Consider the following 22,636-nt stretch of genomic DNA (forward strand, 5'->3'; position numbering starts at 1 on the left):
GAGGTGGTGGAGTCACCGTCCCTGGAAGCGTTTAAGGAAGGACTGGACGTGGCACTTTGTGCCATGGTCTAGTTGACATGGTGGTGTTCAGTCATAGGCTGGACTCGATGATCTCAGAGGTCTTTTCCAACCTAATTGATTCTGTGGTTCTGTGATCTGAAGAAAATCTACTGACTGCAGCCAAGAACAAACACACTCTTTCAAACCCGACCATCCTTCTCTGCAGAATCGTACAGAGCCTCCCCAACAACATCTGCTCCCCGCGGTGCGGGGGGCCGCCCTCAGCCGTACGCGGTTTTCACACGAATTCCTTCATCGAGCCCATATTTATTTATCAGAAGTGGGCGGGGCCCGCCGGGCCCTGAGGCAGTCGCTGTCCGCGGCGCAGACAAGAGGAGCGGCGATGACACCGAGCCGCGTCTCGAACCCGCGGCCCCCGCGCCCCCGTCAGTCCCCGCGCGGTCGCGTCACTGCCCCGCCCGCTGCTCCGCCCGCGCGCGCTCGGCGCTGCGGCGGCGTCAGCTGACCGCGGGTCACGTGACCCGCCGGCGGGTGTGCGGGCGGCGCGGCCGGGCCGGGCATGGGGCAGTGACGGTAACGGGGGAGCCGGGAATGGGATGGGGAGTGGGATGGGGAATGGGGATGGGGAATGGGGTGGGGCAGTGACGGTAACGGGGGGGCCGGGAATGGGGATGGGACGGGGGATGGGGCGGTGACGGTAACGGGGGGGCCGGGCCGGGCCGGGCTTAGGATGGAGCAGTGACGGTAACGGCGGGGCGAGGCCGGGAGCGGAAGGGGAACGGGGAAGGAGGGAAGGACAGGTGCCTGCGCTGCCCCGAGCGGCTGCCGCAGCGCCCCGGCCTCCCCCGGCGCCGGGCCTGGCGCGAAGGGCAGCGCCGGCCGGGCCCGGCGGTCCCGCGGCCCCCGAGGCTGTGCCGGGCCTGGGGCCGCCCGGCCGCGGCTCTGCGGGGGTTCACCTCGGGCAGGGCCAAGTGACAGCGCGGCCCCGGGAGCACCGGCGGCTGCGGGGCCAAGGGAACTGACGGCTAATCCCGGTGATCGAGGTCGGCGGCTCCGTGGGCAGCGAGGGCAGCGCCCACAGGCCGGCCCAGATCGCCTCCGCACGAGCGGGGGGACGACTCCTTGTGAAATCTCGAAATCTCCCCGGCTTCCTCGTTGTGGCCGCTTCTGTTTGTGAAACGTGGAGGCTGAGCGTCAGAAGTGATTTCTGAGAGCGAGCTTCACCCTGGGGACCTTAGCTGAGATTCTGTTTTGACATCACTATGTTTTTCCAGTAACGGCACTGAAAAAGCTGTTGAGAGGTTTTCTTTTAGATTGTAGTGTACTGCATGGAAAATTTTTCTTTGGAAGTCCATTTTTCCTAATAACGTAGGGATGAAGCAGTATAAATGATGGGTAGTAATGCAAAATACATTTTAAATAATATTTCAAACTTAGTTCAGGCATTAGAGTAGTGAAGATTCAGGGCCAGGTACTTCAGAGGAAAAGTTCAAGGGATGAAACAGTGCAAGCATTTTGGAGACGAGCAGTGCTTATTTGACTAGTAGAACATCTTGGTGATGTGTTTATGTTACTGAAGTCTCTTTGTAACTGCACATGGAAGAATTGTTAACACTTCAGTGTTACTTTATGGGAAACTCCCCCAAGGGATGGTGCCTAATTGTTGAATCTAAAATGATAAAAGAGCATTGTAATCAATTTCTTAAGCCCTTATAAGTGACAACTTGCATTCTTTAATAGTAGTGAATGAGATAGAGATGGGTTAGAGCACTGCTGGTCTTGCAAGGTTGAATTTATTTTTGTTTTTGAGATATGAAAGTTTTCATCATTCAGTGTTAAAATAGTTCAATGACCTGTAGAACTGTAAATATCAAGGTAGCTATCTCAGTGCTGTCCATAAAGTTGGAATTCTAGAACCTGTCACTGGAAGGCCTGAACTTTGGATCAGCATGGTCTGTAGAGAGATTCTTGTATAAACTTTGTTTCTCATTTTCCTAACTTTTTTTTCGGTTATATAGCAAACTCATTTTGCTGGTGTTGGCCAGAAATTGCTTACAGTGGCCTCTTGGAAGCAATTGCACCCATTAATGGGTGACTTTACCCACATTCAGCAGAACTAGGACCATGGTTTGTACTCAAAATATTTTAGTGTGGTAGGGTATGGAATGGACAATGTTTAGGAAAAAAACACCACCTTGAAAGCATCAGCTTGATTATCTGTACTTGTACTATGATATTGAATGTTTTAAAACTGAGAAATATATGTGTTGTGGGCCATTCCATTTATGTGTGGGGATATCCATTTGTGAATATTTCTAAAGTGTGTATGGCTGAAACAATTGAAACAGCAAAAATAGCGAAGAGCCACAGTGGAACTGTGCTATGACACGTTCTGCTCAGTACATTACAAAAAGGTGCTGGTCATAGAGTTGCATGGTGTGAGCAACAGCTTACTTATCCATTCTTTTCTGTATTTCCTGCTTTATCCTGTGGTCCCTTTCATTAAATTTCTTGGCTTTCATTTTATACTGGGTCTATATGTATTCTTTGTCCAACCAGCATTTGTTTCTGTTTTTCTAACCATTCTGTAGCACTTCTCCTTTCTTCACTTCTTGTTTGGTATTCCCCGTAGTTCTGATTTCAAGCCCTCTCACATAATACAAACACTTAAAACTCTTCTATCAAGCTTTTTTCTTTGTATGTATTTGATAAAACTCCATTGAGTAAGTACCTTGAATGGGAAATCATCTTCCTTTCCATGCCTATTAGAAATGGAGCAGAACTTCAGGAAAACCAATGACGCAGACATGGTGAGGAAGGGAACTTCATTGGGTTAATGATTCCTGGGAGCTACAACTGTTACACCTGTGCCATGTGACTTTAAGCAGGAGAGAAGGACCCTGGTTATTCAGATGAACAATTAATTTTTGCCTCACATATTAAGGAATCATAAAATGCTATAATTCATTGGGATGTTAGCATAAAAAAAAGATTTGCTGCAAGTCTGTTAGGTGTTTGTAACTTCAGGCTTGTTTATGGTAGATTTGGAGTCATCATATGAAGTCTGAAGAGTTGGTCTTGGAAAGCTAACTTTGAAAGGTTGGAAAACTTTACTTATTGAAAGCAATTTTTCTTTGCAATGGGTCTATTAATTTTTTTTTTTTTTCATGGGAAAAGACATTTAAAATTTTAATGGTGAGCTGATTTTCCCAGTCTGTAATGCAGGGAGTGAGACTGTGTCATTGTAAACACATAATTGTTTCCTTAGCCAGTATAATCTCTGGAAATTTTATACATATTCTTTAGAGGGTATTTATGTTTGAGGAAAACATGAGAATGCAGTGTTCCATCTCTCTTACTGAATAGGATTCTGGATTTCTGTGTTATGACTCTTCTGTCTTTTACTTGGTAGCTTGTTGCCCCTACAATGATAACACGGATGAAAGACCTATGTATGGTGTTTTGGGCAAAGTTTGCTACCACATTCTAATTCTTAAAAATGCAATATGTGATTTGTTCTTCCTCAAAAAGATTGAGTGCTGTAGTCTGTGCTCACGAAAGGTAGGTTAATCTCCACTCATTTAAAGCTGCTACAGAAGACATTGCAGATATCAAAATTTGACATTTAGATTCTGTCAAGGTGCACTTTGATTTTGTTCTTCACTCCCTTACTAAAAAAAATCCAGCAGCTGTCAACCAGCAACCTGTGTTTCTTAGTCACAGAACATATATGCTCCTAACTTCTTGAACTTGTCTGCAAAGTAACTCAACATCATTTATGTTTAGTACCAACACTCTCTTGACTAATGCCAGTACGTGTTACTTTACTGATGATCTACAATAGCAACAGAGACATCAAGGCTAGGAAACGTTCCCCTTTTCATTGAAATTTTTAGCTGCCAGGAGAACCTTAGTTGCATGAAAGAATAGACTAAATTTTTTTGCACTTAAGTAATTTTTGGCATTTATTTACTTTAAAAAACTGTCCTAATCTGAAAAATTATTGGAAAAGATATAATGTCAGAGTTGAAATTTGTTTGGTTTTTCCCTTTTTTTCTCTCTGATACATTCAGAAAAAGTTGTTGTACAGAAGCTGGAAAATACATGCAGCTGTGAAAATATGATTTGGGTCCTGTTTTTTGGATTTATTTTCAGTTAGATTGTTTGCTTGTAATCTTTCTGTGAAAGTACAATTGAAAGATGCTAATGTTGCAAACTCAGCCCACCTTAACTTGCAGCATGGGCAGTTTAAAAAGACTTTCCAACTGTGCAGATGTGATTTGGAAGATAGGAAAAATGAATTTGAAACCACATGATACTCTTGGGTAAAATCTCTTAAAGTGATTGGAACTGCACTTTAGTAACATGGAATGAGATATTTTTCTTCAGGCCAAGCTTTGAATGCTGCATTAATGGCAGATATTTTTTCTTCTCTCCCTTGCTTTCCTTTTAATAGTGTCCTGCCTTTATCTTCAGAAGCAGAAAGCATCAAGATAAAGGCAGAAAAATGACCGAGTTTTGGCTGATTTCTGCTCCTGGGGAAAAAACCTGTCAACAGACGTGGGAGAAACTACATGCAGCAACTACAAAACACAACAATCTTTCTACTAATTCCAAGTTCAACATTCCGGACTTGAAGGTATGTAAACCCTGTGTCATCTCCTAAGAAGTGTGTTTGTTTTGCATCATCTTTGTTTCTCTAGACTAAAACTGCAGGTGAGGAGTACTTGCAGATGCTTTAGGGAGTACAGCTGACTTCTTTTGATGTTTATGTGTGGATCTCAAAAAATAATTGAGACAACAGTTACCTTTTTTGTGAACTTTGCTCATTCTGTATGCTTTAAAGGTTCAGCAACCTGAGTTCTTTCAGCTAATACAGCAGTTTTTCCAAGGATGATCTTATGCTACTAGCAGTTAGTTGGGGAAGAAAAATGGAAACTTGTGATCTGAGTACTGAGATGATAGTTTGACTGTTTTGTTTTGCTTTTTTTGTTTTTTCCTTCTGCTTTGTCTGTTCCTTTTCTATCTGAGATGCAGTGGAAAGGCTCAGTTTAAAATACAGGGTAGTCAAACAGCTGCTGCCTTTTCTCTGTCCAGAAGTAACATTCTTCTGTTAAAGTAGTGGTTATCTCTAGCTGAGCATTCCAGTGTGACCTGCCAGTGTGTTATGGAAAATGGGAAAAAAACTGTTTAAATTATTCCTGTGAGAAACAAGTAGGAAGAAAATATTAAAGCAGTTTATTTTGGTTTAATATGATCATCAGCATATGGAAAAGTTACAAGCCAGTGTATTTGTTGAGAAAAGGTCTATCCTGACACCTGAATATTTATTGAACAAGAAGAATTGTGAGCTCAGTTTAGTGGAGTGAAAGTTCATCAAAGTTTATAAAAATGAAGAGAAAAAAAATGGCATTCATCTTTGTCTACATAGTGGATCAAGTTCTGGTGGTGTGATGCCTTCTTCCTGTCTCTGCTATGGAACAAGCCCAGGCACAAAGTGCTTCAGTGTGTCTTTTAAGAGGATCTTCCAACTGCCATGACTTCGGACTGTCCTGAGTTAGAATAGGGACTAAACAAATGTCTGTCTCCTCCCAGGGGATCCTTGGCATAAGTCAGGATGGCTACAGCACTTAGGGGAGTTGTCACTGAAAACTGATGGGGCCCATTAGGGCTAGAAACGATTGATTTTGCTTCTACTCCACTTCCTGTAGGGCAGAAGTTGAATATACCTTATATAAAGTTTGGCTTCTGTGGACCTGATAAAACTGTTTGACTGAGATCCTTTGGCTAAAACTCATTGAAACAGTGATTTAGTCTCCACTGAACAGCAACCTTATTGCTTGAAGACTTACTTGTCCTCTGGCTTGTAAGTGACTAGTTAAAACATGAGCTTCCTTATTCTGCATGTGGCTTAGAAGAAGGTGGGGCATAGAAAGTGATGTGGTTGTGGTGTTTCTTAAATAATTCTGCTCCTTTCTGCTTCAAGGCTAAAGAGAAAAGGAATAATGTGAATCTGAGTGCTCAAATGTATAGAACATAGATTTCTACAAATAATGTTATAGTGTCTTGGCTAGACAGAAGATTCACTTATGCCCTGTAATATTTCAGCAAGAAATGTGTACTCTAGATAACTACTTGAAATTAGGCAAGAAAGTGTTTTCTGGAGGAGAAGGGAAGAAAGAGTGAAAGCCAGACAAGCCAGATGTTCTGTTACCCCAGATGCAAAAAGTCCAGACTCTTGTTGGTCTGACTGCTGCACTACTCTTGTATCGTCAGGGTTTTCAATGTCCTCTGGTGGCCTCCAGCACTGACTCCTGATTAGAGAAATTTCAGATTTGATCTAAACTAGTAAATCAAATGCTGAAGCTAGTGCCTTGTGGGAAATACAGCCAATTCATAAATTAAATTTTGTTTTAACATGTTTTGGATGGCTGGATTGCTGGACTGAAACCATGTACCAAACTAGTGAGTTAATCTGATACTGTAGTGCTTTATGGGAGTCTCTTGAGCAAATGAAACACAGTGTGACTTTGGTAAATCGACAAGTCTGAAGTCTTAGAGTCCAGCATTTCATGTAGTTCTGCAAAGCTGCCTGTTGGGAAGATTTAAGTTTTATTGTTATTTGGTTTTACCTTTTATGTTTATATACAACTACTAATGCATTTTGATCTTTGCTTCTAGGTTGGCACACTGGATGTTTTGGTTGGTTTGTCAGATGAGCTGGCTAAACTGGATGCTTTTGTGGAGAGGTAACAGCTTATTTTGACTAGGATGCAAAATATTAATGATATGATGGTTTGCTGAGTCCTAATAATAGACAGGTTATTTTCAGCATTTTTTGTTCCATAGTGATCCTCTGCAGGCAGTCAGCAAGCTAAGATTTCAGAAAGCTAGGATGCTGGTTTTCCTAGTATCTGTTCTTGAAAAAAGTAAAACAATCTGAACTTCTTGTGGAATATGCATTGATGAAGGATGGTTGTCCCTACAGTAGTGCTATGTGCTGCTGGGTCCTGGAGAATGGTTAAGAATTGAGTCTGGCAGCTTCAGGAAGTGATGGTATAAAGGACTAAAAGCTTATTTTTTTAGCAAGAGTACAATTTACAGACTTTGAGAATGTACCAAATTATTTCCTAATCCACAGAAATGCTTAAACAGCATTAATATTAAAATGCAAGACCTGTTAATTTTGAAGTAACTACTGGCCCTTGGAAAATTATTTTGAGCAAAAGTAACAATATTTCACATAACCAGAACTTGTGGAGCCATCTTCTGTTTCAAGGAGAGAAGTTTTAAGTAGTTGTTTTAAGTAGAATAGGAAACTATTTATCATGGCCCATGTGAGTAATGTTATAAATGGCTTTTCTAGTCAGGTAAGCAGGTCTTGAGTATCGGATTTCCTTGTCAGAGTTGCCTTGTGTTTAATTTAGATTATTGATAATTTCTACCTCACTGTCTATTTTTAGAAAGAGTTAGGATTTTGAAAGTATTACAGACTTCCAAAAAGTTTGGAATTACATTTGAAGTCTACACCAATATGAGGGAGCTCACTTCACCTTGCTGAGAACTGATGAGTAGCAACACTAAAGAAGGTTTTCAATAAAGTTGTGGAATATTTTTGAGAAGTCAGTCTCCTCCAGATACTGAGCCCAGCTTGTGCTCTTGGAATGCTTGTATGTAAAGCAATCATCATTGTCCTTGTTTGACCCAATCACTTTGGATCCATCTCAGGCAATTTAAAATCAGTTTTGTGAATGATATTTTTCAAATGGCATATTTTGTTTTTGTTTTTTTACATATCTTTATCTTTCATTTTTCAGTGTTGTAAAGAAAGTGGCCCAGTATATGGCTGATGTTCTAGAAGACAGTAAAGATAAAGTTCAGGAGAATCTTCTGGCTAATGGAGGTAAAGTGTTAACCATGATTTGTGCATCCTAAAACTGTAGGAGGGAAGGCAGTGATCCTGAAACTTACTGAGGTTCTGTGAAGCCAAGTGCAAGGTGCTACACCTGGGTCAGGGCAACCCTCAAATGAACGGATTGAGAACAGCCCTGCTGAGAAGGATTTCGGGGCGCATTTTATTTTAGTAAAAAGCTGCACTTGTCTCTGAATCAGTACTTTGTTTTCAAAGCCATTTCATAGAATTTAACACAGCTCATATTGATGGAAGAGAGGCTGATATGAGTGATTAGCATGATTCTTAGGTAGGGGCTTGGAGTAGTGTCTCTCGTAAGTAGTTTTACAAAGCTGAGCCTTCAAGTGAGCCATGTAATCACTACCGCCTTTCTTGCCTTCGTAACCCTCCCTCCTCTAACCCATTTTTCTCACAGAGCAAAAAATAATTGCTCCTGTCTGTAGTTCTCCAGCGATCACTGAGTTGGTAGTAAATATCATTTAGGGTCTACAGAGGTGGAGAAACCAATATCTTGAAGGCAGAAGTCATGGATAACCTACAACTTGATTGTTTATTTTCAGATTTCTCTAAGCAACAGGGTCCACACTTGGCAAGGTCCACAAAGACTCTGTTACAGTTCTGTTCTGTTACAGCAATTCTACATGGAATATAATACCTCTATCTTTTTGTTGCCTATCTTAACAAAGTTCATTACAATTTTAGTTGACTTGGTCACCTACATAACAAGGTTCCAGTGGGATATGGCCAAATACCCAATCAAGCAATCCTTGAAGAATATTTCAGAAATTATTACAAAGGTAAGGTAATTTGTTTTATGAAAATTTCATATTTGAACTTGAGATATTTATGCACAACACTTGCTACTCAAAGCTATTTGTCTATTTTAGTCAGATAACAATAGTAGTGAACCTTGTAGCAGTTAGTAACAAAAGACATCCATAGGAGGCAGATAGGGTTTGGAGAGTGCTCCCTGAAAGCCATCACGCTGTCTTTCCTGATTTTTGTTTCCTAAGGTCACTGAGTTAACAAATAAATAGCTAGCAGATGATGTTGCTTACATTCAAATTTTGCTATACTAGCATGCTGTTTGTCTGATGTTCTCAGACCTTGTGGGCTATTAGTGAGCCAGGGAACTTATTTACCTTCTGAAAGCTGTGGCACTCAGTTGTGAGGAGAAAAATAAGCCTTCAGTGTTAGATGTAAGAAAAGCTCATTTGAGAGTTTTCATGCATTTTCCTCATCTTTACCTTGGCAAAATGTTTTGTACTTTGAGGGTTTCATTTGGTTTGTGTTTGCTGTGAGCCTAGACAGGGTCCTCAGCAGTGGCTGACTGTAGTCAAACAGTGAGAGAGTTCTCTGTAAGCAACTCTTGCTTTAATATCTTCACAGCTTTTTCTTTTTTTTTTTTTTGCTTTCCTGTTTTATGTAATCTGCAGACTGGCTCTTGGAATTGTCTGTCACTAGCTGGAAATACATAACCTGGAAAAAAAAAGCGGCTTCTTTGGATACCTATAGAGATAGACTCTGATGATGGCTAAGTAGGGACTATAATTGGGGTTGGGATGGACAGACTTGTGCTTTGCTATAACTGCAGATTCCTGAACCTATTAATTTAATTTTTTTTTTCAGAGATTACAAAATCTTAATATATGGTACAAAACTGAGAATGCAACTAACACTTTTAATTTTTGATATTTTCTTTGGGACTATCACTGCATCTTGAAGTTTTTCCACAAATTACAGTCAGTTACTATTCCTGGAAAACATCTGCAGTGTGGCATTTTGTTGGAGGAAGACTGTCTGTCTCATGGCTCTTAAGATTTGCACATTGAAAATATCTCACAGATATAATAATCTTAATATCTGACACTACTTTAGTACATATTCACTTCAGAAGAAGAAGGTATCAAAAATGAAGTTTCAATCTATTTCCAGCTGTTATAATACAGAGCTTGTTTCTGTTGCAGTTAAACTTCCTGAAAAAGAAACAAAGGACATGAAGGGACATGCCCTTTATTGAAAATTATCAAGGATTCAGTGCATGTTATTCTGTGTCCTGGAGTTTGCTAGATAAATAATCTGCTTGCAGCAAAGTTGAATACCAGAACCTGAAGTTTAAGTGTCTTACATTCTTCATCTGCATCAGGGACCTCATTGAATTATTAGGCAGCATATTGAATGCAGAGAAACAGCTCTGCTGTAGTTAGGCCTGAGTCATCCTGTTGAGGGTTTCCATTCCTCTTCATGTTTAGCTGTACTTGTATTATGTAGGGACAGAGAAGGAAGATGACTGAAGAAGCTGCCTTATGTTCTTGTAGAAGTGACTCTACAAGGAAATCATGTCGTGGGACTTCAAACAGTTTTGTCCCAAGGCAAAGAGAGTCCTGACATAGTTAAGGTCTTCACTTTGGCATGTGATTAACATGGTGATACAGAAAAAATGATAGAGCTACATTAATTAAAATCTATGAAGCCTTTTGACATGTTAAATAATTTGAAAAGCTTGTCACATCATGAGATTCTATTTTTCCTGTATGGTTTATATCCTCACTCACTGTGGCAGCAGGTTCTGATGTCTGCCAAAATGAGTAACAGCAATTGCAGTGGGGAGTTTGTCAGTTGAATAAAAATTACAGCAGTGCTAAAAACATTTGAAATAAAATGAAATCTGCTGAAAATATCCATCAAGTTTTTTCAGCTTATAATGTTCAGAAGTACCATGAACCCCAGTGTCAATAGTGAATACTTCAAAGATGACATCCCTGCCATGTGACAGCTGTCTTAATCTAGTCATTCTTTGAATTTGAAATTAGTCATAAGACTGTTATGCAAGGAGACAACCTTGATAGCCTTGGTGCCCTAATCCAACCGTTTCAGCAGCCCAGGCATCCAGTGATGTACAGTAGCTCAGTTGTATAGTTACAAGAGGACACTTGTGTATTGCCAACAACTTTGTAAGTGGTTTAAACATCTGGGTTTTCTATGTGTAGAAGTAGGCTCACTAAGTTAGATTGATACTTTCTTTAGCAATATCACAAGTCTGCCTCCTTTTGCAATGACCTTTGTGAGTTATTCACCAATTCTACTCCCCAAAGGAAGTTTATATTGTTGTTTCATTTGGTAATTTTACACAATTACATTTTCAAGAGCTCTGCTGTGACACTGAGGTTTGTGGTTCTGCATTCTCTAACATTCAATAGGAAGCAAAGCTGGTTGTTGTTTACAGTAAACTCTAGCCAGTGCCGCAGTAACAGGATTTTGTCTGAACAGTCTTCTTTTAAAAGGCTACTGACTTTACAAATGAGAGAAACTAGAGTGTTGCCAATTAGGAAATGGTGAATGGAATGGGTTTGTAAAGGCAGCGTTTGGTATCAATGGTTTTGGGGTTTTGTCATTAAGTAGTGCATAGTTAGACTGTTGTTGAAAGTCTTGAGCCTTGGAAAAGGCAGAGGGGAAGGTTGTCAGTCTGGGAAAAAGTCCAAGTGCACCAAGGCACTACCTTAGTAGCTTCTGATTAATTTTTCCCCTATGCTGATTTCTAGCTGTACAAAAAAAAAAGTGTTAGTGTTACTTCTTGTAGTGTAAAATAGTTTCCATGAAGGTACATGCCTTGTGTGACACCTGCTGAAATGTTCCACAAGTTTTGCTAAAGGTTATATCAGTCCAAGAATTTAAATAGCCTGAAATACTCATCTGTTTAAATCAATTTTTTTATTTTCAGAGAATTTTGTCTAAAGCATTGCTGTGTCTGTAATGGTGCAAGCTGTTAATGTGTGGCCAAGTAAAACTACCAGAATGGTCAGGATTTTGATGACTTTTTCCTGCTACAGACAAGCCAACTTAGGTGTTACCATAAACAAGGTCGCTATTTAACTAAGTGACCTTGCTTTTAAGAGATATTTATTTTGTGGAAACAAAATCATATCTGGATCTCCCAGATGAAGTGTTTTATACAAACAAAATGTTTTGTCAATGGCATAAATCCATATAAAGCCAGACTCCCTTGACTGTGTTCAGAAATTGTCCCTGGGAATTTTAATGTGCTTATACCTCCATACCATAGTGAGGAGGCAGTGAAGCAGACAGTAGGCAGCATTATTATGCCAGACCAACACTGTGCCACATTCTTTGTTACCCAACTGTTACTGGGTATATTGATTTAAAATACTTCCTTGTATAGGGTACACACAGATATGCGTATGGTCAGCTGTTTAAGACGTACTAATTGCTTCATTTGTTTTGTGTTCTTCCACTTACTGCCAAGTTACTTAGCTGGGAATGAATAGTTTTTGGTAATCATGCTAATTTATCCTGGAGGATGGATTTGAGAAGGATGTCTTGCAGAAATGGCAAGCCAAACATGAGTTCTCTTCTAGTTCTTTAGACACTGTTCCTTTTCTTTTTATCTTTAAGGGAGTAAACCAGATTGACAATGATCTAAAAGCAAGAGCCTCGGCATACAATAATCTGAAAGGGAATCTTCAGAATTTGGAAAGAAAGAATGCGTAAGTTACATTGTTTTTTGCTAATTTAGCACGGGGAAGTTATCTAAGCATGAAAACTTAAAAAATGTGGAGTGATACAGGCTCTAAGCTTAATGTATTTCTGAGGTATTTGTTGACCTTGAATAGCAGCTGTCATAAAAGAACATTTATTACCAGCTGACTGGTTGGTATTAGCTTACTTGTGAATGAAAAGCAATTACGAAATCACAAAAGCATGTACAAATAGTATAAACTGCTGGAGCTTTTGAGAGGAGCTTGCTGTTAGTGGTGTGTAACACTGCTCCGAAGTTGTCTCTCGTCTAAACAAGGAAGTCTTTCCTTCACTCCAATTTATGCTTTAAGCATATTAATATTACTGGGTTTCTTCCCCCATTATTAACCAGCAGAGACAGCAGTTGTGAGCACACAGATAACAAATTAAACAGGGACTGCATGTTGTCTTGTCACGTACGTGTGATGATTATCTGAAATACAGTTGAGGTACAGTAGTTCTTCTGTGCAAATATGGTTGATTAATTTGCCCCAACCCTGCCATTACAGTTAATGGTACAAGCCTGCTGGCTGATTCAGAAATATGGGTCATACTAATGATAATATGTGACAAGCTGTTTTAGGAGTGAGCCATAACTTCTGTGTTAAGCCATGGTAATTTGGGAGCTGAGCCCCATTAAATCTATGTATGTTCTTCGTCTTTTGTGAATATGAGGCAATAGGCTGCTCTGACGTTTTTATTGAGGTTCTATAAGTCTGTACTAGATTACTTGTAACTCTGAGGCTCCATGTAGTAGAATTCACAATTCATGGTTTTAATGCTTCTTGTGGTTTTAAATAACTTTTAAAAAGAAAAGTTGGCTGCCTAAGCATGTGAGGTATTTGGAATATGGAAATGACGCACAGCAGCGGAGCTACTGATAAAAACTTTCAGTGACTTTGGACAGTGCGATATAAAATGCACGTAAGGGCATTTTGTTTGCTCTGCTAATAGCAATTGGTTAGGTAAAATGTATTTTTGAAAATGTTATTATCAAGCACTGTAAACTTATCCAGACAAATTCAGTTCTTAAACATGTAATTGTTCTGGCTGTCTTTGTTTCTCTGCAGGGGAAGCTTGCTAACCAGAAGTCTTGCTGATATTGTAAAGAAAGAGGACTTTGTACTTGATTCAGAATATTTGGTCACATTATTAGTGATTGTACCAAAGTAAGTTTATTTTTCATCTTAAGAGCAGAATAAAATAAGAAATCTAAATCAAATAATAGATCTCACAACCCTATAATACTGTAAGAAAGGACATCTGAATTTGTTTAGGGCTTTCCTGGATGAGCAAACACAAACATTCAGATCCTTAGTAGAGGCAAATGAGCCTGTGTGCCTGTATTCCTTTGTTCATGAGAATTCATCATAAGGAATGCTAAGTGCTCATGAATTTCTTGAAGAAACAGGAGATTAGACTTAAATCTCTTATCTAGTGTCTTCTGTGACTAGTCATGTTGCAGAAGGCATCCTTATGAAAATAGTAAGTGCTGAGTAAAAACATGATTTGTTTTACATTAGAAGGCTTAATAATTAAATTATCCTGGTTAGAAGTATGTTGACTTTCACCACCTAGTGAGTGAACTCATTACTGCTTTGCTCTGTGTGTTTTTGGATTGCCAGAACACAGATTTTTTACTTAGATCTAAGTCTCTACCAATGGAACCCTGCTTATGTCATGCCAATGGCTTGCTGGGGGAACAGATGGTTCCTGTTTGAAATGTTTAAACAACAGAAACCCCATCTTTTCCCCTGGCCAAGGAAAGTGATGATACAGACACCCTCAAAACTCTTGTAAAATGAGTAAATGGCACTAGACTGTCTTTCTGGAGCTGGGAATAGAAAGAGCTTCCAACTTCTAAAAAGCCCACTGGCTTTCTTTCCGAAATGAAGCAGTAGAGTCTGTGGTGTAAAACTCTGGTGAAGGAAAAACAGTTTTGCAGTGACTACAACAGAAAGCAGCTGGTTAGTATATCTCAGCTGTTACTTGTCTTTGATTTTGTTTTTGGTGTTGAAAGGATGGAACCTCTTCACCACCAACTGCAGAAAGGCAGGGCTTCCAAAATTCTCAGTCCTTCAGGCAAGTGCAAGGACCATGGGGAACCTGTTTGTAATTGTGGAAAAAGTAGTCCTATTAGTAACTCAGAAGAGGAGAGTTGCATAAGGAGTTTCTGATCAACCTTGACAGTTAAGTCCATTTGGTGCTCTGAGATCTGTACTTAATGATGACTGATTTAATTTCATAGTTCTTTTATTTCAAAAATTTTACACTTTAAATTTACATGAAGACTGAAAATTTATTATTTTTGCTATCATTTTAGTTTATTTATCAGCAATTATAAAAACAGCAAGAGGAGTACTGTCCCTGATGTCCTGAGTATTTGTGACAACCTACACCTGAGTTGGAAGATGTGATGATTAAATACTTTTAACCCTTTTAAAAACACTTGATCCTTTAATCTCAGATTTCTTACTACAGTGCTAAAAGTCTAACCATAACCTGTGTATTCTCTAGGGTAAATTATAATGACTGGGTTAAGCAGTATGAAACACTAGCAGAGATGGTTGTACCACGTTCCAGCAAGTAAGTCTTTAAATGCTAAGTCTCATATTTGTGTGTGCTGTGTTTTAGGAGTGTTCTTTATCTGGAGTGACTTAGAATTTTAAAGATTGGTCAGAAACTTGTCAAAATGTGTTTATTGATCAAGCCTGATCATGTTGTAGTTGAGGAAAAATTCAAATGACCTCTAACTCTAGGATTAACAAAGTTATCAAACTCAATTTATGTGGGAAGAGTAAGAGAATTGAAAAGTTAATCCATTTCTGGTCAGGCATATTCAGCTTCAAACTGGGGCATTGTGGGGATTAGCAACAAGTACTGGCTGCTGGCCTGTATGCTTTATGTCTGTATTCGGAGGAACTTGAAACAAGTTGTAGATACTCTTCAAAAGCTTCTAAAGAATGAAGAACTGGAAGTGTAAATGGATTTCTTATGTGCAAAGAAAGGTAACTTGCCTCTTTAGATCCTTGGTACCAAGGTAGTGCTTGGTGTCTGCGATGGGCAAATTTGATAATACTGTAAAACCACTTTACCACAGTGAAAATAAAGTCAGTGCGTAGTACAAAGTGTTGATGTGGTTAATTTTAACTGACAGGCTGAGATTTTGATCAGACAGATCTGATATTACCAGCCAGTTACAAAATCTGAACTTGCTCTGGATGACTTCACATTTGAGTTGCATTAATTTAAGCCTAGTGGGAGATCTGCTAATGATTCTTAATTACTGGGAAACCACAACCTAGGGCTACTTGTTAAACTATTGGATAATGGTTGTGTTGAAGACAGTATGACATTGAGGAACAGACTAAATATCTTCAAGCTTTTTTCCTAAGATGAAAACTCAAAATAAGCAGTATTATTTTGAATTCTAAAATACTAAATCTACAGCCTAAGAAACACTTTCTCTTGCCAACCTATATTTTTTTTAATTTGTGTACTTTTCTATTTTAAATCCATTTAATTTTTCTTTAAAATACATACTTCTAATAAATCCCTAGTCCAAACTTTTCAGTACTGAGCCAGTTTCAGTTCCTTTTTTTGTAAAATGATTTTTATTTTGAACAAATATCATATGAAGTGTTTCTGAGTGGAGAAGTCTCTGTGAATTATAAGCTGCCATCCTTTACAAAGGAAGTAATTAAGAGCAGTTGGTTACTTTCTCTATAAGGTGTTTATTTCAGGAACTAAATCCCATAAGATTATCTACATTTATATTCTTGCCTTGTAGCAATAAAGTACAACATATGCTATTGTATGTCAGATCTGTGCTGACTTGAACCTTATTAATTCTGACACTTGGTTTGTTTTTTTCCTATGTAGTGTACTCTTTGAGGACCAAGACAGTTACCTTTGTAATGTCACCTTGTTCAGGAAGGCAGTGGATGACTTCAAGCACAAAGCCAGAGAGTATAAGTAAGGCTTATTTTATGTGTGTTCTGTCTCTCATGCTTTGAAGGATCTCCATAGCCACTTCTGATTTTATCCACTTCCAAACGCAGGTTTTTGGTCCGTGACTTCCAGTATAATGAAGAAGAGATGAAAGCTGATAAAGAAGAAATGAATAGACTGTCAACTGACAAGAAGAAACAGTTTGTAAGTCTTTATAAACTAGTTATTATAGAAATGTGAGAGACATCTAAGACTTGTTATTGGTACATAAAAATTTCATGAACTTGTGATTCTGAGAAAGCATTGCAAGGGTGACATGCTGTATCCAGCCTGCCACCCAGCTAATCTGCTCTAGGATAAGTGAGTATAAGTGCTCCCCACTGCATTGAACCAAGGGCTGGCATCACAGCTGATAATATATGAAGTTTGAAAATGGACAAGTATTTGAATGACATAATCAGATATTAGTAAAATGATCTTTAATATAGTTAGCTCATGAGAGCTGAGATGGTGAACTGAAGAGACAATGGGAAGTCTCATTAAATTTCTCTACTTAGTATCAAATTCCCTTGAGCCATTATGTCTATAGTGTAATCTGCCTTAAACTTGTCTTTATTATCATGGTACAGATATTGAGTAGCTGCTCAAACATGGATAATGGGCTGGATCTTCTTCTGATGTTTGAATAACCTAATTTTTTTTTCCTCTTCCCTTTCACAGGGGCCTCTAGTTCGGTGGCTGAAAGTTAATTTCAGTGAAGCTTTCATTGCATGGATCCATGTGAAAGCATTACGAGTTTTTGTTGAATCTGTTTTAAGGTAAGGAGGCAGATTTGAACAGTGCTTTTCTTCCTAGACTTTGTAGAACTTTATGTTTATCTTGGGATTACCAAGCTGAGGTATGTGAAGCTGCTCTTTTGGGAAGGAGGAAGCAAGAAGTAGAGCAGTAAGAACAGCTGATGGCAATACTCTTGTTGCCAGCTGTGGAATATTTGAGGAAGGTAATAATGTATCTTGTACTGTGGATAGTCTTTCCAATAGTGCTTTAGGAGTTAAACATGCTCTCTAAGTAGCAGGAAGGCATATTTGCTGATTTCTAGCTTGCTTCATGAGCTGCATGTAACAAGAGCCAAGTAGAGTAGTTCAGAGTAAAAAGTATTTGGGCTTTGAGTAAAATAGTTTGACATCATGAAATGTATGCTTTTTCTTGAAAATGTGCTTTTCTAAGAATTTTGTAGTTTAAACTTTTCAGTATTAAACCACTCAATTTTCTAACTGTAATTTTTCTCTGCTTTTTTTCTTCACACCTATCCACAAGTGAAGTTACTAGTTAAGAACAGCTGTAGTTGTTCTGCAGAAGGAAGGACCTTGATTTTTTTTTTTTTTTTAAGAGTTGAAAGGGCTCCTGCCTTAGTCAGGAAAGGGGAAGGTGTTTTTAGCCTTTTTGATAAGTTGTTATAAAGGAAACAACCAGAGGATAAAAAGAAAACAAATCACATTAACTTTCATTCTAGTCCACTAGATAGCTGCTATGGGCTTATTTTGAAGATAAAACTTGAGTAAGGAAGAAAGCTGAACTTGATTGGAATGTTGGCAAATGTTTCAAGCCCTCTAAGAAGGAGGATTGAGTAGAGACTGGATTCTCCACCAAGTGCATAAGCAAAGTCTTTCAAGTAAACTAATTGGAGTGTTCAAAACTTAGTGTGAGAGTTCAGGTAACTTAGAGGATTGTACTAAGTATTCAAAGATTTTAAATTATTTTAAAAGCACTTCTATTTTATTATTTTCAACTTGAAGAAAGAATTTCTGCTTTGGTGATGCCTCATGAATTGTAGAAACAGAATGGTTTTGCAGAAATGGTAATGAGCAGAATTTCCTCTTCAGCAATAGGATCCTTTCTCAAAATAAAATCAGATTTTGCTTTGAAATATAAAAGAAGGTTTATTTCAGCATTTTCATAGTTTTCTACTTGACTTTGTCAGGTATGGTTTGCCAGTTAACTTCCAGGCAATGCTGCTTCAGCCTAATAAGAAAACAATGAAGAAACTGAGGGAGGTTTTGTATGACTTATACAAACACCTTGACAGCAGCGCAGCAGCTATCATTGATGTAAGTATTTTTGTGACTGCTACTCCCCTTCAATATTAGTTTCAGTTTGTTTAAATGGAAAAAAAAGTCTTGGCTTTATTAAAAAGTTATACCTCTCCATATTCTCCATTCTCTCACGGTATAGCGAATTATGTCTCCTTATAAAAAATGTCTCTTCTATTTTACATTTTTGCAAGACAAATGATATTTAAAGTTGCAACCACTGTATTTGATGAGCTGTCTGGTTTAAAAGTCTCATGTAATTTCTTCTTACTATATTCTTTCCTACTACCAATGGACTGCATATTCATGTCCTCAAAGAATTTAAACCAAGTCAACTCTGATCTCAAACTAGGCTTAAGGAACTTGAACATGCTTTGTATCTTTTTTGAGCCCAGAGGAATGCATAAATTGTCCACAGTCTGTGACAACAGTGGCCTTAGTACCAAAACTTTTTGTTTGCATTGCTGTCTTTGTTTTTAAGTTAACATAGTTGTCCTTCTCTGCTGAAGGAGGCTGAATTGATGTCAAAATGGAGTCAGCCTTTCCATCTGTAGAGGTCTCATTTTCATGTTTAAAACTGGTTTGCTGGCAGGCTTATTCTACTAATTTGTTTTGTATTGAAAAGCAGTGATTTTCATAGTTAAAGATGAAATAAATATATATACCACACCATAAGTTTAGCTGGATTAAAAAAGATGAAAAATAATCTTTCTTAATGTAATATTGAATGTAATGTTTTTCCAGAGTATCTCCAGGCCCTTCTGGGGAACAAGGATGTGAGACAATTCAGGTGAAAATTAAAGGTGCTGAACTTTACATAACTTCCTGGATCGTTCAGCACCCTTATAACATTCTTATCAGAAACTGCCAGTGTTTCCACGTAATAAAGTGGGTGTTTACTGTAGCAACGGATACGGAACTACTTCGATGTTGAAAAAACACTTGTATTTAATTCTAAAAATACTGTTATTCATTTGTCAAAGTTCTAACTTTATCTGTTGTTAAACAGTTGCTTGATTGTGAAAATTTAAGCTTGCAGTCTTTGCCTGGCCTGTTTGCTTCAAAAACGTATGAATATTTCATCTGCTTCTGTATAGGAGTCTGAATTGTAAGGCTATAACTGGTTTCAAAACTTTATTTGCAGGCAACTATGGATATTCCTGGTTTAAACCTCAGTCAACAGGAGTACTACCCATACGTGTACTACAAGATCAACTGTAACTTGCTGGAATTCAAGTAAAAGTTCCCTAACATGACAATCTTCTCAGTGTCGATGTTAACAAACAGAAGTGAGGTTAAAGTACAGTAATACTTTTAACACTATACTAATCATATGCTTGCTTCTTATGTTAGGTGAATTTAACACACTGTGGTCCATCTCTAGACATTTTCTTTTTCAAGGACAGTGTAGGTAATCAGCTTTTAATCGACTATGTCTGTAAATGTATATTGAGAGAATTGAAGTATTTATAAACAGAGTGATTTATTTAAGGAAAAGTTTATCCCTCTTTCATATGGTGGTCTGTGTTAATTCAATTTACCATTGTTTATAAAAAAAACTTGTTTACAGAAGAATAGTGTAAATGTTCATGGCCATTTTGTTCATTTGATTTAGTATATACAACTGTGTTAACGTTGTTGAACTGTGATGTAAAGTATGTAAAATTGGTATGAAATTGTGCTTTCTGAATGGTTTAAAATTACAGTTGATGCACTGTAAACACAGGAAAAAATAAACATACCTGTGCAAAAGTGTCACTTTCTTGTACCACATATAACTGCAGGTACCTGTGTCTAAACTGAAGCAATGTATTAAGTCTTAACCAGTGCTGCATCCTGCATGCCCTGGTACAGAAATGAAATTGGCTTCAGCACAAATGCTTTAAAGAGATGCAGGAATTTATTTTGCTTTGTGCAGAAATGCTCAAGTGTGTTGTTTGGCTGCCAAACTTCTGTATGAATGTTTGTCATGTTTATATCTTTTTGACTCTAAAGAAAAGATGTGAGAATTACTGGGAAGATGGTGGTAAGCTGGGTTGTTGGCAAGCTAGGCTGAGCTGGGATTTTTTGATAATTCTTTGTTCTTTTCAATCAGTTGAAGCTTGAGACTACTTTATGGCTTTGAATACTGGGGACTGTTAAATGTGCTTTTTTTTTTTTTTGCAACATCTGTTCTACCACATAGGGAATATAAAATTCCCTTTAATGTGTATAGAGAGGGGCTGTTTAGTAGCAGCTATTACAAGTATTCTACCTATATGAGTAGCTAAATATGCAGTTAAAACTGCAGTACTGTTTAAAACTGACTTGAATCAAGAGTTAGGCTGGAGGAGCACTGATTTGTCAAAATTAGTATTTGAAGTATTTAGTCCCTAACTGAAAATACCGGTGCTGTGGCTCTAAGCAGTGTAGAGCTTTTAGCTGTGGATTCTATAATCATAACCCAGAAGCATTTTTGAGGAATTCACTAACTTTGATAAGACAACATTGAGATCCCTGATTATTAAAAGAGAAGTCTAGCTTTTGAGTGCAAGAGTTGCATCTAGCTCTTGATAGTGAAATGGGGTTTGACATCTATGAAAGTATTTGCTGTGTAAATTCATATTTGCTTTTCTTACTATTTTTACAGATAAAGGGGGAAAGAGTGAGGTCAAGTGTTCAGTTGTGCTCACGCTCCCATGCTCTGTCTCATTTCCTTACAGAAGATATTAGCTGCCTACTATCCAGGTTGCTAAAGTGTGTGACCAGATGGAAGGGGTTTTCCCTTTTATCACCCAGAAACTCCACTCTTTCCACTGTCTTTTGCTATTGCTACACATGAAGATGTGTAGCTAGGTCTTGGTTCTGAGCCCACTGTAACTGAAGTACTCAAAGAGGGGTTTTTGTCCTGCTTCTCTGATCAAAGGAGGAATCAGGCTAAACTGTTGCCTCTGTTCTTCACCTTAGTTCCCTTTTGATTTTGTTTTCAAAGCCTTCCTACAAGCAAGTATAGGTAAAGGCTCAAGTCTCCAGTAAACACTGTGTGAACTGCTTTGCTATGTACTTGGCCATGTTCAGGATAACTGGTGGCTGCTCAGTCAGCCCTTGATCATTCTGAAATGGGTGGATGTGAAGTGCAGGTGAACAGTAGAATGACACCAAGGTGAGGATAACAGTCAATGTGCTAAACATGAAGGGATGTGGGCATGCTGGAGAAATGGGCTGACAGGCACTGTGTGGACTTCAGCCAAGAGAATTGCCAAGTCCAGTGCTGGGGGAGGAATAACCCTCATGCCTCAGTACATGCTGGGGGCTGACTAGCCAGGAAGCAGCACTGCAGAGAAGGAGCTGGGACTGCTTGTGGGAAACTAGTTGCGCTTGTGGCAAAGGCCAGCTGTCTCCTGGGATGTTGTTAGTCAGAGGGTAGCCATCCTTCCCCAATATTGGGCACTTGTAAAGTCACATCTGGGCTCTCTAGTACGAGAAATAGAGTACCATAATGGAGAAACTCCAGTGGAAGCTACCCAAGCTTGTCAGGGGGCTGAAGCATATGACACTGTGGCTGGGAAAATCACATCTCTTCATGCTGGGGAAGAGACAGAGAAAGCAAAGAACAGATTTTACTGGTATTTACAACTGTCTGAGAAGAGGATACAGAGAAGATGGAGCCTTCTGAGGTGCCTGAGCACTTCTCAGAAGTACACGGCAATAAGAGGAGAGGCAAAGGATGCAAGTCTGAATGTGGGAAATTCTCTGGAGGCCGTGGTGGATTGACCTTGGCTGGGGACAGATACCCACCAGCTGCTCTCTCATTACCCCTGTTCAATGGGACAGGAGAGAAAACAAGGTGAATAAGCTCATAAGTTGAGATAAAGACATGGAGATTACTTAGCAGTTACCATCACAGGCACAACAGACTGGACTTGGGGAAGATTCACTTTATTGCCAGTTACAATAGATTTGGATGATGAAAAGCAAACAAAAAGTAAAACATCTTATTCTTTTTTTCTGAGGCCCAACTTCACTCCTTTATCCCTAACCTCTGTGCCCAGCAGCACAGAGGAATGGGGAGTGGGGGATTATGGTTGGTTCTCAACAGTTCTCTGCTTCACCTTCTCCTCACACTTTTCCTCTGCTCCAGCAAGGC

At 38.9% G+C, this 22,636-nt stretch overlaps 1 protein-coding gene across 1 annotated transcript; it reads left to right on the forward strand.

Annotated features, from left to right (window-relative positions):
- The first annotated feature begins 483 nt into the window (after positions 1–483).
- Positions 484–20,262, forward strand: ATP6V1C1 (ATPase H+ transporting V1 subunit C1). Its single transcript, XM_051785182.1, has 13 exons — positions 484–594; positions 4,478–4,660; positions 6,703–6,770; positions 7,839–7,924; positions 8,636–8,730; positions 12,347–12,438; positions 13,540–13,638; positions 14,987–15,055; positions 16,352–16,444; positions 16,531–16,624; positions 17,141–17,238; positions 18,402–18,528; positions 19,655–20,262. The coding sequence occupies exons 2-13, from the start codon at positions 4,529–4,531 to the stop codon at positions 19,748–19,750; spliced, it is 1,149 nt and encodes a 382-aa protein (XP_051641142.1). The 5' UTR covers positions 484–594; positions 4,478–4,528; the 3' UTR covers positions 19,751–20,262.
- Positions 20,263–22,636: the final 2,374 nt, after the last annotated feature.

Source organism: Manacus candei, unplaced genomic scaffold (assembly GCF_025592945.1).
Source record: "Manacus candei isolate 608988 ecotype Guabito, Panama unplaced genomic scaffold, ASM2559294v1 h1tg000019l, whole genome shotgun sequence".
NCBI classification, from domain to species: domain Eukaryota; kingdom Metazoa; phylum Chordata; class Aves; order Passeriformes; family Pipridae; genus Manacus; species Manacus candei.

Excerpts from the sequence above, each read along its gene's own strand:
- ATP6V1C1 (XM_051785182.1), top strand. The coding sequence starts at position 4,529 with ATGACCGAGTTTTGGCTGATTTCTGCTCCTGGGGAAAAAACCTGTCAA. Across the intron at positions 6,771-7,838 it reads CTGGATGCTTTTGTGGAGAG|TGTTGTAAAGAAAGTGGCCC; the intron begins GTAACAGCTTAT and ends TTCATTTTTCAG. Across the intron at positions 8,731-12,346 it reads TTTCAGAAATTATTACAAAG|GGAGTAAACCAGATTGACAA; the intron begins GTAAGGTAATTT and ends TTTATCTTTAAG.